Consider the following 16,570-nt stretch of genomic DNA (forward strand, 5'->3'; position numbering starts at 1 on the left):
TGGAGGCAAAGTGGGATTTGATCGAAATTTCAGGGAACATTGGTATAATTAAGCCTATTAAACATAGAAGCATTCAATTATAGGAAGTCACTAGGAGTCCTTTCTCTCTCCTCAGATTTAGGAGCTCCTAGAGTTCTCCCTATTTTAAGAGCTGGATATGGAGCATGGTTGGAGGTAGGTTTTTTCAATTCCTTCTTAAATTTTAGCTAAAGAGGTGATTTAGAGAGCTCATTGTGGATTCTCTTAGAATAAATAAAAAATATTAATCTGCACACAAGGCATGTTTACGTATCAGTAATGGAGAAAGTAAGGAATCAGATAATTTAGGAATCGGGGAACTACTGAATCGGTATGAGAAGAATCATTCCCATTAAGCTGTTTACTAAACGTATGGAATTAGTAAAGGAATGGGGTTGATTTCCATTGTTATTGTTTACTAATTTTCATGAATCAGAATCCAAATTAATTTGATTACTAAATGCCCTGCACATTTTCACCACAGCACATGATTTGCACAAGTGAAGTAAGGGGAAACTGCAACAGAGCCTCGGTGAAGACCAGGCCAGGAATTCTAAGGAAATATTCTACTGCTCATGCAAGAACCATATTTGCATGAATACAAAATTTCAGAAAAATGCTTACTCTCAACGAGGCAATCACAATAGGTAATAAAAGTAATTTAGAACCAGAGCACCTAAAAGGCTAAGAATTTATAGAATGTATCACAAATTCACAATAAATATGCAAAGATCAGACCAAACTATTGGAAAGGGAGTTTCAAATTTATCACTAAGAGGGAATCCGTTATCAAAGAAAATTATCAGCAATTTATTTTGAACCAAAAGCTAGACAAGCTAACCTGGCTAAGAAATCTTTGATCAAGTGAGATAAAATTCACAAAAGAAGTCACCTAAGGGCCATGCAGTTACAAAGAGAACAGAGAAAACCAACAAAAGCAGAGCCAATTCAATGATCATGTTAATAACACCTTTGTCCAGAGCCAATTTCAAATGAAAAAAATAAACTCCAATAAATATATATGTTTCACCTACATAACTAGTAAACAATCAAATAATAATAACCTGCATAATCTTCATACGATTAAATACATAATTGTCATACTACCGAAAGAAGAGATATATAATCTCCACAAAAGTCATTCACCCATTACTCATCAATCACAATCACTGTATGCCATGCTCCATAAGATTAAATACATAATCTTTTTTTTCTTCATCAGTCATGGTAAAGAAGACCCTCAGCAAATCATGCTCTTTGGCTAAAATGTTAGTGATACGAAATACTTGCAAAGGAGATAGGAATTCTATTTTCCTCAATTCACCACCAAGTTTACCTTGCATATCAGCAAGATCCTTCTTTGTGGAAAGAACATTAACCAAGCCTGCAAGCTGAGGTACCATTCCTGCTACAACTTCAGCCCTAAGTCCAAATTTGTTAGACATTTCATTCAAAGCATTTACCTTCCTACGAGGATTATTTGGACCACTTGCTACATCTTGTGTGGGTCTCTTCTGTTGGGCACGTTGTTGGGCACTTGAGGGTTGGGGATTTGGTTATGTAAAGGTTGTCTCATCATCTTCCAAATCCTCAACATCCTCAAATTGAGATCCCTCATATTCTGAACCCCCATATTGTGACCCACCATCAGGATGTGAAAACATCTCCTCAATAAAGTCATCACCCACACTTCTATTCTTATGAACACTTGCATCATCTCACCTAACGTCTTCTTCATCATCATCAGCATTTCCAGCATTTGTTCCAATAGCACGATCTTTTCCGTATATCTCTCCAAGTGCATAGTAATGTGGAAACGACTTGCCATACAAACCACTTGCATCCTTTTTGTTCTACAATTAATATATATATATATATATATATATATATATATGCATTAGTATTCTTAAATAAATATTAAAGACATAGCATAACATATGTATTTTTTAATTCAATACGCACAGAATAGGATATGCTTAGATTTACCTTCGCCCATGCATCAAATACACTTTTCTCACATACCAACATCATCTCCTCTTCATTCCACCCAAAACCACTTTGAGATAATGCGTCAGCTAAAGCACCATATTTTCCCTTCAAAGTCTTCACCCTTGATTCAATATGGGGTGATGCCTTCAACCCAGAATTCGGAAGTTTGACTTCTAGCATAGTTTCTAATTTATTCAAGTATCCATTTTTAAAGCCTGAGTCACCTCGCCAATTGGTATTCTGATGGAGTTCCATCAAGCATTCCATCAATGTGTTATCCTCCTTAGTTGTCCAATAGCGCTTATTTTGTCCCCTTCCTCCCTTTACTTTTCCACTTGAAGTAGCAGTAGAACTCATGACGATAAATGATCTACTACATAAATAAACAAAAAAAGAATACAGTTTTTGAATCAAAAGGCATGACAAGCAAGCAATGTCATATAACAGATGTTGTCAATGGCACAGGCATGAAAAACAATCAATCTGCTACATAAGTGATGAATAACATGTAATTATATTGAAATTTTCGAGTTTCCAGCTCTAAAAAATGAATGAATGAATAAATAAAAAGGTTCTTAAAAACACAGGAACTCACATTAGTTGTTCATATTCAATACATTACATAAGCACAATAAATAAATAAAGTCTTGAGTACATTAAATAACATGATAAAAATAAACAAATAATGTGTTCATCACATGTCTTTATTCCCTATTTCCATTCCATGTATTCCACATTTCATTTGCAAGGTTTTGCCTCCATACACTCCACTCGTCTGAGGACTCAATTGTACCAATGTAATCATTTGTTTCCAAAGTTCCATCTACAAGTTGATTGTCCACTTGATGTTCAGTAGGATCCAAAGCCATCTCTCTTCTTATAAAGTTATGGAGCATACAACACACAGAAATTATACGACGTTGTGTTATAATATCATAAAAGGATGGACTCCTAAGAATTACCCAACGCATTTTTAATAAACCGAAACACCTCTCAATAACATTTCTAGCACTCGAATGTTTCATATTGAAAAATTCATTTGGTGTCTCAAGTCGATGGCCATCCCTCCAATCATTAAGATGATAACGTTGTCCTCTAAAAGGTGCAAGGAAGCCTGTTCCGTTGGTGTAACCAGCATCCACTAAGTAATAATAACCTAATGTAAAAACAAAACAGTAAGAGACATAAACCTAAAGTGATATTTTATGCATAACGGAAAATGCACTAAATTAAAATATTAGTTTTTAAATATTACCATTAGGGACTTTTAGTCCATTCCTCCTACTCAAAGCATCTTTAAGGATTCGACTATCATGTGCAGAACCCTCCCATCCAGCCAAAACATATATAAACTGCAAGTCTTGAGAGCAAACTCCCAAAACATTCATTGCTATTTCACCCTTCCTTGTTCTGTACTTTGGTTTCTCTTGTTCCGATACCTTCACTCTAATATAGGTTCCATCTAATGCTCCTAAACAGTTCTATATTAAAATATAAAAAATTATTAATAAGGTTCTTAAAAGAAAATTAATATTTTTGTTTTGAATAATTTCATAGCTATAAATAGTGCATACCTTAAACCACTTCCACCTATAGTCTGTTGAGTTCTCAGGTACGGGTTCAGGTAATTTCCAAAAATCCTTTTGGCATCAAATCATTGCCTTCAAGCACTCATGAAAATATTTACTAACAGTTCGTCCCGATCTAGTAAAATTAAATTTTATGACGCGATTCTTATGATGGTGTGCAAGAATATTTAAAAAAATTGCAACCATCTCCTCTGTGGACATGTTTCGGGTCGATCGTAGTTCTCCTTTAGTGACCAAAATTTGACAAAGCTTACGAAAAGATTGTCTATCCATCCTTAGTTGGTCAATACATGTAGTATCACTCTCATAAACTAGTCCATGTAGGAATTCTAGTTGTTTGTAAACTCTTATCACCGAAGGAAGACTTGGTCGACGACTTTTTCGATAAGCTAAGCATGCATAGACATAACTCGCAGCACATACAACAAATATTATTCGAAGGTAGACAATCAAAGCATTTATAGTAACACGTAGTTTCCTCTTTGTGGACAAACTTAATCGAGCCATTTGTCTACATGACATTAAAATATATATATATATTATTCGAGATATCAATAAATCAGTATCTGAGAAAGTTGAATTTTAAGAATCTTACCTAATTTGGGATATGATATTGCTTATGTGCTCAACAAGATATACTCACAGTCACTTTTATTGACACCTGCAAAGAACTAAAATTGTAAAATTAAATATACAGTTTGGGGTAAAGTCTACGTATTACAACAGAAGATTGTTGTCTTTTTTTTGCTGTAGACATGAAAAAATATATATGTGATATGAAAAATAGTTAGCATATGTGAAAAGATTCTTATGCTGCTGATGGTCACATATTTTTCACCCTACAAGCCTTTGTGAAAGATCAAATGTCAAACTGAAAAACTGGAAGTCCTACCTGAAAAACATGGAAAGTTGTACCCGTTCTTGTGGGATCCAATGACAGCATAAGTAATATCATGGAAATTTAATATCACTGGTTTGTTGTATTTGTGTTTAGGGATGTGTTGTTATGTGAGACAGACGAAGGGTTTAGTTTTTTTTTGTCTCATGTGAAAGCTAAAAACGCCAATCAATATCCATTCATTGATTGGAACTCTAAACACAATAGAATTATGAAATGGAAGAGAGACTGTAAAAAATCTTGAATTATTTAAATCTACAGGCCAAACAGCATCAATCACTTTGTAGTAATTATTTAAACAAAATACATTCTTAGAATAGTAATTATCTAAACAAAATACATGCGTGAGTTTTTATTTTTTTTAGGGTTTGGGTTGTATTGGAATTATGGTAAAGTGGTAAGGATATTTTTGGAAGTTAATGAGGGAAAACATGAATGGGAATCGTATCGACTACCCCCCCTAGTTGATCTGATACTTGGTTTTGAGGGGATGTGATTACGGATTTTGATGTAGGGCTCACTTATTTTTTTCATTCCTGATTGCAAGTAAACGCAGAGGAAGTCAGGAATGGAAATCATTCCCTTTCCTCACATACCCATTATTGATACGTAAACATGCCTAAAAGTGGGCCAAACTCTCCCTATTCCCCAAGTGCCTGGGTTTGATTCGCAGATAGACAACAATCTTGAGGAAAGCCAATATAAGACCCCCGCTCCTCCTCTCCAGGAATGACAAAAAAAAAAAAAATCTTATTCGAATATTAAAATTCATATCTAAAGATGGTACCAAAAAAGCTGGCATCTGGAAGGGTTTGGCGGGACTTTTATATTTTAAGCAGCAAAGAGAGGGAAGCGACGGAGAGTGGGATTTTCACAAAAAAGAAAAAGAAAAAGAAAAAAGAAATTAGAGAGAGTGGGATATAAAAATTAGGGCACCAAAATGAAAAATTGAAGCTTCGAATCCCTTCAAGTCACTATGTGAAGATGTTGAAGGGAAGAGAAAGCTTGATTCGATTGGTGGGCAAACGCAGGCGATGCCTTCCAAACCGCCAATCACTCCTCTCCTCCCCTACCCAGGCACTCTCCCTAATATTCGTCTTCAAAATTTTTATTTTTTATTTCAAACTTTTATCATTTTATCATTGAATTATTACTAAATTGATGTTGCGGTTTTGTTTGTTTTCAGAGCTCATTGAATCTGCATGCTGATGAAAATGGAAAAATCGTTAGCATTGATAACATAGAAGGGTCGTCGAATCAAGAAGAACAAGGAAACACTGAATACAGTGCGGTGGGGCTTGTAGATGAGAGAGTTACTTGCCCTGTTTGCGGAAACAAAGTCAGTGGCCAAAGCAACATCATCAATTCTCATCTGGGTACCTTCTTTATCCTGCTTTCTGTTTGTTTTGTTTTTGCAGAATGAGTTTGACATTTCGGTTTGATTTCACACTAAGGGGGCTGTTCTCTTCCTAATGTTTGAGAGTCCCAAAGCATTGGTGTTAGTGTAGAATGGTGTTTACTTTGTATAGTTAAATAGGGAGACACTTAGCTGGTGCCTTGATTAGTTTGCCAAGACGTTGCTTTGTTAACATCATTAGCATTGTGCTTTTCGGCTTCCCAATTTTAATGGAGTCACAAGGAGGTGGAACTATTCCATGCATCAACTTGAAGAACCTGAATTTGATTGGGAAAGGATGTTAATGAACCTAAGCGACATAATCTTAATTATAACAGAGAATAGAGATCCTATCTTTGAGCTATCTAACTTGATTTGGAAGGCTGCGGTTCCTACTAAAGTGCAAGGTTTCTGTTGGTGGGCCGTTCATGAAGGTAAATGCTTGTGAACTGCTACAAAGAAAAAGACCCCCTTCATGCTTATCAATGCATTAGTGTACCTTGTGTTAAAAAGAAGGGGAATTGTTGGGGGTGCTTGGTCTGGTCTGGGGTTGTCCTTGGAATTTTATTTGATCGTGATTTTAATTTATTATTGAGGTGATAGTACTTGGTTTAGATGGACATCTTGTTCACAAGGAAATTATGGGCCGGCTGGGTGTTTGGTAAGGTGTGGTTTTGTCCTCAGAATTTTTATTTTTTGTTTGTTGAGTGTTCTTTGCTAGTGTTGAATAACAAAAAAGCAGTTACTCTTTTGAGGTGCGCAGTCTTGGCTCTCATATGGATAGTTTGGTTGGAATAAAATAAGACGGCCTTTGAAGACAGGGAAGAGGAGATGGAGTTACTTTGGGATAAAATCAAATTTGTAGCTTCTTTTTGGACATCTTCTCCCAAATGGTTTAGAGATATTATTTTAAGTGTTATTCTTCTTGATTAGGGAGGACCTTTGGTTCTTATTGTAATTTGCATTTATGATTGTGGGTGATCGTACAGTTTAGATGGACATTTGGTTCAACCCACTTTTCTTTGCTCATAGCATTTGTGTTTCTTATAGAATTTTTGTGTGGAGATATTATCAGTTTCTGAATGATGCTGTCTCTTGATTTTCTTTATAAATCTAGACTCTGAATGGTGTTTTGAGAATCATCAGTCTTTACTGTGTGAGAGGACTTTACCTATATTCTTCACATAAAACGGGAAGTTCAGCAGGGTTTTACTTGTATGAGATAATAACTGCTCAGCAGAAAGCAAAGTATTCATACTGCAAGTATTAGTTATATCCGAATTCTCTTAAGATAATTAAAAAATTGAATTGTTGATTTTCTGCACTATGTAACGTGTATTATGGTCCACAAAAGACATCTATTAGATTCATACGCCCTAGTTTTCTGTTATGGGGATTTAAGGAATCATATTATGATGTAATCTCAGCTTCTTTATTTAATGTTGTGATTTCTTAAACTTTCCGTTAACTGAATTTAATTGAATACCTTTACAAATTTCTTGCAGATGTGTGCCTGTCAAGGGGAACTAAGCGGAAGCTGACCCAACGCACACTCCTAGAGTTAAACTTCTGCCCAGAATCAAAAGTTCAAACTCGTACCTGTTATTCGAAAGAGTTAGGAAATGATTTATTTCATGCAGCACATGATGACAGTCATGTACAGCATGTGGTTCATGGATTATCTGACATCAGTGCTGTTGAAGAAAGGGATGATGATGTATGTGGATCATCGTTAAATTTAATGGATGATATGCAAAATCAAGTTGGTATGTGTGGAAACCCAATTCTCAAGGACAGGATCAATGCCAATGTTGATGATCTCTCATGGGCCCTAAAGAATGAGGTGCCTGATGTTGAGATGACTGTTACTGTGGACGACATATCTGGGGTCATTCTTGAAACTTTTATCGTTGGCCGTAGATTTAGCAATGGAAATAAGTTAGACCTTGGAGCTAGAATTTCTCTTTTAAGAGACCCTGATAACCCTAAAGATCCAAATGCCATTAAGGTTCATTTATTTTCTTGCGATTTTCTCTTTGAGGATTTGATGTTTTGTGTATTCTTTATTTATATATTAATTATCTGTTGTTTAGATTTAATTTTATTAAGTTCTAATTTCCATGCATTACATGGTCCTTTTGGGTTAGGTTATTTCTTCAGATTCAGGATGCCACAAAGTGCTTGGTTTTCTCCCTCGCAAGCTAGCTCAGTATTTGTCTCCTCTGATGGAGAAGTACTTCCTAAACTTTGAGGTAATATACATTTAGGATAATTTTCAAGTGAGGATGTCCTCATTTAAAAAGAATGGGAACATCCTTCCTAGGCTACCTCAAAATGCAATTCAGTGATAAGAACCGTCTATTTTTTGGTCATTCTGCAATAGTCATCCCTTTTAAAATCCAGCCAGTCTGAAAGTATTGATCATGTAAACTGTACAAACAAACAGTTTGTCATAGGAAGATGAAATGATAATGATGGAAAGCAAACGGCTAAACAATTTCTCATTTGGTTGTTCTTTTGCATGGATGATCCTTGAAAGATAACCCAAAAAATAGACAGTTCCATTCATTTGATAGCATGCCTGAGATAAGATGCTTGCATTTTTCTTACATGCAAACACCCCAATGTAAGCTAACTTAACATATGTGTGTGCGTGTTTGACCTCTGCCACATTTCTTTTGCTTGCTTAGTTTTATTTAGCATAACTTTTTTTCTGATATTCATTCGTTAATAAGGTAAAATTCCAGTGGTGGCAGATAACAAAAGATAGATAACTGCCTCACTTGGTCTATAGGGAATAGGCAGTGGAAGCTTCGTGTCCATTCTATGATTATATATGATTTTTAAAGCGTCTTAAGCTGACATTTCTTAAGTAATGGCCTGCTGGATAAAGTTCTGATTGTCCTTCATGTGGAATTTCTTTCAGGGATCCGTGATCTCTGTTCCAAAGAATTCTATTGATGTTGTCCCAATACAGATCATGTCCCACAAGACTGGGTCGCGTGGTGCTAAGATATATTATAATGACAAGGCTTTCAAATGTCTATGGAAAAATGCTCAGCAAGCAATTGAATCAACAAAGTCTTGTCCACCCAGTGCAATAAAGTATCAGGAGAACTTTTGTGTTTTCATACACGATGTTTTGAAAAGCAATTCTCACCTCTTGACAGAAGACGAAAAGAATTTCATAGGTATCAATTCAATTGCTTGTATTATGAATCGATGATTTATTATTAGTTCCTTGAACTATTTCACAACACTGATGACTGTTATACGTATATTGTTGGCAGAGTTATTTACTTCACTGTCAGATGATAGTCAGAGGCTATTTGTTCGGCTCTATACACGGAAAGGTTTTTTTTCTATGCAGATTATGTTTCATACGGGTCATGGTTTAAGCATTGCTGTTATTGTTTTGTGTTGTGTTGTTTTCCATTTATTGTGCCGAATACTGTAAGGGATCTTGTGATCATGGTTGACCATAAGCTAGCCTAGACTCTATGTTATGCACAACGTTGTTTCCGATGGTACCTCCTAATCCTAGTCATTCTGGTCATTAACAAGACATGCACAGAGCACAACATAGTGAATGATGTTTTAAACTTCACATGTGGAATAATTTTTAACCCTACTACTCTTGATGCCACTAGCACTATCCATGAGGGTCGTCATCTCCTCATCTCTCATATTCTCTTGGAGATCCAATTGATCCTTTTGGATGCCCAGAGTGTGTCTCGAAGTTGCCTCAAGGTTACCAATTACATGAAGTCTAGGGTTTCGTCTCTGTGTTTCTTCCTGTCCATGAACAGCACCTCATATGATTTAGCTGACAGATGCTTTTCTCCTCTGCCTCAATAATATGAATATGCAATGCACACTATCTAATCCTTTTTTCCATGACTCCCAACGCAAGACAGTCATTACCCACTCCCTCCCTCGCTACCTGCACAGATGTAATTTTAAGTCCATCCTGTATAACACAACATTTTAGGCAATTTGTATTGCATTCTATATTGTTTACCTGCATCGTTTTTCCATGCTATGATCCTGGGATTGATTGGGTAGTCTGATCAATGGGTCTTATGGTAGTATTGCTCTTTACTCTTTGGCCAGATTTCTGGGGTACGCTTGTATCGGATACGGCGCCAATACGACATGGCACCAATACGTATCTGATACGCCATGTGGCGTATCGTAGACTTTTTTGGGATGTTGACTTGACGATACGGCACCGATACTCCATCGATACGCCAAGGGGTAAAAACAAAAATATTTTGAAAATTTGGGGTTTGTAAACTTAAAACTTAGAATTTTAAAGACCCTGCTTCTATTGAGAGGCTAGGTCATTTGGAATTCAGCGGCAACCAAAAAAGAAGAAGAAGAAGAAGGAAGAGAAGAACCCACCACCAGCAATCGGAGTCGGCCCATCGCCATCTCAGAATCTATCGCCGTCGCCGTCGCTCCTCAAAGTTTTCTTCTGATTCTTGCTGTGTTGTTAATTAGATAATGGGTATATGGGTAATATTGGGGTGGGACTTATATTTTGGAAATAGCTCCTCAAGGTGCCGAAATGGACTTATATTTTGGAAATAGCTGCCTAATAGCCTACTAATTGTTTTGTATATGTATTAGTTAATTTTTTTTTTATCAATGACGTTATGTGTTTTGTTATGTTTTGAACTTATTATGGATGAAATATCAATTTTTCTATTTATATATATATTTTTAAATATATGTTATTTTAATTGCCGTATCGGTGCCGTACCCGTATCCTAGTTTTTGGAAATTTGCCGTATCGGCGTATCGTATCGCCGTACCCGTATCTGTATCGGTGCAACTAGCTTGCTGTGGTTCATGCAAATATGTACTGCTTCATGGTTGTGTTGCCTGGTTAAGTATGCTGATCACAAATGTCTCGCTCTAGTGTATATAAATAACTTAAAGCTTATAATAGCTTCTTTCTTTTTTCCTACTCCACAGCCCTTTTCATTTCTGCTTTAAATTCTGGGATATCACTTAAATTTTTTTAGGAACATTCATTTCAGGTCATAGTTTTGAGCTAATATATGTGAAGCAGACCTCTACTTATTTATGGGATGGTCATTATCATGCTCATTTAAACATTGACATTACGGACTTATTCTATATGAAACGGTTGATTAGAAAATGCTAATTTTTGTGCTTTACATCTTTAGCTTTAGATTTTCATGCTTTATTACAATCTGGTTGATGCCATTATATCAGGACCCTTTCAACATTGCACAAAATCCATTATTTTACATTCATCTAGCACTAAAAAGGCTATTCCTAGTAGAAACTGTAGAACTATTCCACATATTTTGGCTAAAAACATGTTAAAGACTCGGAGACGTTATGCACCTACGTAATCCAAGTGAAACTATAACGTTTCCTGCCCTTTTTTCTTTCCAAAAATGATTTAGTGATTTATACGTTGGTCTTCTCTCTCAGGGCCATGGTTTCGGCTATCAGCTATTTCATACCCAGAAGTGTTGGATCTTGATCAAGCAGTGAAGGGGCTATCTGGTAATCCAATACTATTAGTTGGATATGCTGTATGTTTTCTCTTCAAAATTCCAGATTAAGGTTGATGGCAGATTAGTTTTTCGTCCTGCAGAAACAGGTTATGCATCTTGCTTTGGAATTCCAAATGAACTATGTGATGATGATATAAAGGAGATTTTGGATTTGCTCACTGTATCTGAACTACGTGAAATTTTATGCATGCTTAAGCAGGTTGGCATATAATGATATTCCTACAGAGATTTTGGGTTTGATTCTGTCCGCAATAATGTTTGCATAAATTTATTATAGACGCAATTTTATAACAATCAATCAATATGCATCTTTGACAATAAATGGAGCATTTATGGTGGATCATTCTAAATTTGGTTGTATCCCTAAATCATGCTCCTAAAGTGACGAATTGGCTTTCGATGACTACATAGTACGAGTCCTACTGTGTGGACAGATACGGGTCAAACATTTTGCTCATTGTGATAGACTGAAGTTACATGACAGTGTATCTGTGCATGCATATATTCATGTGTTGATGTAAGTGAATGTGTATTAAAAGTTAAAGGCTGTGCTTTTATATGTATCTTCAGCTCTTTCTTTTCTCCCTTTTATGCCGTGAAATCCTTGGCCTTGAATTAAGTAGTGTTGATACTGGACTCACATGTTACTCTCTATAATTGTTGGAATCCAGTCTCAGGATTTTCTTGCTTTGTTATCCATGGACCTTCTCTGAAACTTTGCTACTTCTATTGATGCTACAGAATTGCCATCGTGCCATGAGAAAGCAGGATCTTATTGCATCTCTTATTTCTTTGTACAAAGAGGAGTTATGGTATTAATTGTTTTCTATCGCAATCCTTTTAATATGTTGATTATGTGACTTCATGAGAAAATTCTAAATTCTCTATTTCCTGTTAATTTGTGATGTACAGCCCATTACTACCTTGTATGGTTTTGGATCGAACAGGTGCCTGTGTTAGGATATCTTTAAAAGCAGATTCCCTCATTTGGCGTGCTGAGGTGCTTTCATGTCTTCTAATGATTAATTAAGATTACCACAGTAATCCGGAAAGGCCAGGTTAGAAATAATAGTTTTATTGTGATTCTTTTTAATTATATGCAGAGGCTTTTCTTCCTGAATGGAGAGCAGGATTTATCAGCATTTCTACTGGTGGATTTGGGAATAGTCAAGTATCCAAATTACAAGTGCATAATTTCACAACAAAGTTTCTCAGGTCGAGATGGCTTGCTTGCTTATGAAGAGGTGTTGCTTTGTATGTATGCAAAAACATTGAAGACCTTCATCACCATTACCATATCTCATGGTCTTTTCTTGCAGGCCATTGAAGTCGCACAGATAATAGATGAAGCTCTGGATGGAAGCAACATTGAATTGGTGATAAAATGCATTGATGTTGCTGATTCCCGTATATCCAGTGAATCAACTCAATCTTTAACCTCTGAATCAATGGCTCCATTTCTTTCCTGCTTTTCTGCAAAATATGTCTACTCAAAAGTGGTTTTACTTGGAATTTCCTTTCTTGAGCGTGAGCATAGGTATGATCTTGGAATTACCTGTCTATATTTACGTGAATGCTTCTGCTGCACAAATTACATGTTCTCTGTCTGGGATTTTTAAGTTAACTTATGTTGACCTCATAAGCATGTTTGAGCAGCCATAACTCACTTTGAATTGTTTCATGTTTCTTCTTTTAATGTGGCCAATTAACATTTGTGTTATAAACTTTTCCTGGAATAGTGGATACGTGTTGTTGAAGAATGTAAAACTACCACATTGGAAACTTGACAAAATAAATACAATATGTAACTGAGTGGTTCTACTACTAATAACACCTAGGCCTTGATGGTGGTTAAGTTGGGGACAATATCTGGGTAGTTGTGGGCAGTTGGTTTGTCTCTCTGAAATCTTAACAATTAGTTTGAAACACAGCAAAATGTAATGTTAATCGTGGCCAGAAATGGTTTGCTTCTGCCCTCAATTTGTCGGTGCTTTAAAGGTCATAAAACATACAGTTGACATATCGTATCCCAGTTCTTCCTAAATGCTACCCTAATAAATGCCAATAACCTTATTTGATCTATTCGTTTAGTCTAAAAGAGCCCTAAATCTTAAACCCCAAACCCTAAACCCTAGAGTCCATAAATAATTTAAACCCTACCCTAGTAGACCCCAAGATCCCCTAATAAGTTCTGAAATTAAAATAAAAAATAGAGAAAGGAGAGTCGATTGATGGACACTGAATTTTGGAGTCCACATTTTTTGCATAAACCACCAACGGTTGCTAACATCTATGAAATTGAATCAAATATATGATATTATTTACTATACTGGTTTGGTCAGCTCTTCGCACATAAAGTTCTAAGGAGAACTGATGTTGATTACACCTACCTTTGTCTAGTTGTAATGTTTCCCAGGCTGAGATAACTTTTGTCTTCCACTCAGGTACAGTGATGCAATATATCTACTGAAGCGGCTGCTAAAGTGCTTCACTTGTGATGGTAGAAGAGGATATTGGACACTGAGGTTGTCAATTGACTTGGAGCACATGGGATATCTTAATGAGAGCCTTTCTGTTGCTGAAAATGGGTTACTGGATCGATGGGTGCGCGCTGGTTCAAGAGTGGCACTTCAAAGGAGAGTCCTTCGGTTAGGAAAACCACCAAGGCGATGGAAAACTCCTAGTTTTGCAGAGTCCGTCAGGAGGAAGATCATGGAGGTAATCACTTAATTGTAATATGCTTGTTAAACTCTCAAGTCAAAGTTGAGTTATTTAATTTGTTTTTACATCTTACAGTACCATTGTTCCTATTGACTCAGTTCTTTTGACCAACAAGTTAGGTTCATGTTCAAGGGAGACCTCTAAATTCTGTGATAGGTATGAAGAGCAGGTTTTATGGAGAAGATGGGGAGCAATGTGGGGTAGAGCAGCTAGCCCTGCAGCATTATGCTGCAGAAGGATGGCAGGGTGTTCATACAGAGAGTGGCATTTGGTTAACTATTTTTGGTCTTCTTATGTGGGATATTATATTTTCTGATATACCAAACGTCTTCCGCACCAGATTTCAGGTATGTGCTACCAAGCTTCAAACTTTTTTGAAATTTTCTACTTTTTATACATTCCTGCATACATGTATATATATGCATTTGCATGCTTGGCTTAGGTGTGGTGGTGTTCATGCCTGGTCCTTCAGAGGTTGCTCAGTTGCATTGCTTGGCCTATAGATGTCATTTATTACTCTTGTTGGAGTGGTAAGTGACAACTGAAGCTGGCAACCTAGAGGCATGAAGCATAATATGGTGTCTGGTTTCTGCTACTGTGTATACTTTAAGTCTGAATTTCAAGAAGGGGGACCGATCAATAAGAGAGAGCATAAGGTGGTGTTTGGTTTCTACTGTTGTACTTTAATCTGAATTTAAAGGGGGTGGACTCGTAGCACTTAAGAATTTGAATAGGTTCAAAATTTATAGGAGGTGATAGATGCAGGAGTGCAGAAGAAGGGAGAGTGATCTTGTTTGCCAGCTGACACCCAAGATTTGATCAGATACAAGTTTTAACTTCAATAGTTTAATCTTTCAATTATAAGGCTATCGCAAAGTTGATGTAGAACAGGAAGAGAAATAAAAGAATGTTGAGAGAGAGAAACACAAATATAAGTGCTTGAATAAGAGGGAACAAAAGAGGTGAAATATGACAAAGTAATATTGGCTTCATGCTCATCAGTATGTCTGATATCTATAACTCTGTTACTATAAGGCCTCATTATAGACAATTAAATTAATAAAATACCGGATACTATCAAACTTGCTTGGATTAAACACTTTTTTCGTCAACACTTTTCATGTCTAAAGTTCTGTACATGGTCTTTTCTTCAATATATTTGACTTATTTTGGAAAAAAAAATGAAGAAATAAAATTCCTATTTTGCAGACTGCTCCCTTGGATTTGGAGACTGATAGCTTTTATCTAGTGAGAAAGAGCCATATAGAATCTCACCTACAGAGTATTCATGATGGCATGGCTGAGGAGATCCTCATCACTTCATGGGAATTACATGAGGGAACCGCATGTAGAGGAGTTAACTGGGACCGGCATTCCCTCTCTGAGCTTCGGGCAGCTGTTACATGCATCGGTGGCCCTTGTTTGGCCTCATTCTGTCGACATCTAGCACAAGATTATCGAAGCTGGTCAAGCGGAATGCCAGATTTATTGTTGTGGCGTTTCCATGGGAATTACAGAGGTGAAGCCAAGCTTGTCGAAGTTAAAGGCCCCAGGGATAGACTCTCCGAACAGCAGCGGGCATGGCTGCTGCTTTTAATGGACTGTGGGTTCAATGCTGAGGTCTGTAAAGTGAGCCCGCTTTTGTGAATTTAATGTGCTGCTTCGGTCCTCCATTGGAAGCATGTAATGAGGACTTTGAAGATGCATGAAAGACCTACAGACAATAATTTACAAGGATTGGAAATTAAAGCAATTTGATGGGATTTTGCGGAAGTTAACCGTTTGATCACTAGTATTTATGGAGCAAGCAATCCCAGGACATGAAGATACTTCTTTGCCCAATGGGGATTTCACCTTTGGAGACGTACCATGGAAAGAAGTTGATTATGAATATTGAGGAGGTTTCTCTGGTTGGATTCAACCTTTTCTGGAGATTTGTTAATGATGACATTGCTTGAGCCGTTATGAGCTCAGGCACTTCTGTGCCATTTATTTGTAACGCTTAGTTGGCATTGGCAAAGGCCATATTCTCTGATATTTTAGGCGTTTCCTTGAACTTGGAGGAACAGGTTTACTAGTACGGTATCAAATGTTGATCATATGCGTGAATATAACTGAAATATTTGTATTCCTGACGTCCTCATGTTTACACATGGAACAAAATATTTATTTTAAATATAACAGTTCTTCAAGAACCTTGAGAATGAAACGGAAGTATTGTTTTTCTCTTTCTTTCGCTGGGATTGTGGTCTCCTTTCACCAATTTGAGGGGCATAACCGTTAATTCATGTACAAATCACACACCCTACCCATTTTCAAGGACATATATTGATAAAATTTGACGAATTGACCAAATTGCCATGAATGGGACAATTGGAGGACTAAAATTGAACTGAAGAAACAA

The 16,570-nt window shown here is 36.6% G+C and overlaps 1 protein-coding gene and 1 pseudogene across 4 annotated transcripts; one reads left to right on the forward strand and one right to left on the reverse strand.

The window, feature by feature from the left end:
• Positions 1–1,184: 1,184 nt before the first annotated feature.
• LOC148297417 (uncharacterized) lies at positions 1,185–2,364 on the reverse strand (annotated as a pseudogene).
• Positions 2,365–5,232: 2,868 nt separating this feature from the next.
• LOC110747483 (zinc ion binding/nucleic acid binding/hydrolase) lies at positions 5,233–16,394 on the forward strand. Of its 4 annotated transcripts, none has more exons than XM_088246650.1 (15): positions 5,233–5,571; positions 5,681–5,870; positions 7,396–7,898; positions 8,038–8,142; positions 8,817–9,081; positions 9,181–9,243; positions 11,360–11,434; positions 11,511–11,644; positions 12,187–12,257; positions 12,358–12,445; positions 12,549–12,689; positions 12,765–12,982; positions 13,890–14,163; positions 14,282–14,513; positions 15,376–15,514. In XM_088246650.1, exons 1-14 carry the CDS (start codon positions 5,479–5,481, stop codon positions 14,480–14,482), a joined length of 2,421 nt encoding a protein of 806 aa, XP_088102776.1. In that variant the 5' UTR covers positions 5,233–5,478; the 3' UTR covers positions 14,483–14,513; positions 15,376–15,514. The 4 variants fall into 4 exon arrangements, with proteins under 4 accessions (XP_088102776.1, XP_088102777.1, XP_088102775.1 ...); XM_088246651.1 differs by having other exon boundaries at positions 14,336–14,513; XM_088246649.1 differs by having other exon boundaries at positions 5,237–5,571; positions 14,286–14,513; positions 15,376–16,394.
• Positions 16,395–16,570: the final 176 nt, after the last annotated feature.

Source organism: Prunus avium, chromosome 1 (assembly GCF_965620075.1).
Source record: "Prunus avium chromosome 1, drPruAviu1.hap1.1, whole genome shotgun sequence".
NCBI classification, from domain to species: domain Eukaryota; kingdom Viridiplantae; phylum Streptophyta; class Magnoliopsida; order Rosales; family Rosaceae; genus Prunus; species Prunus avium.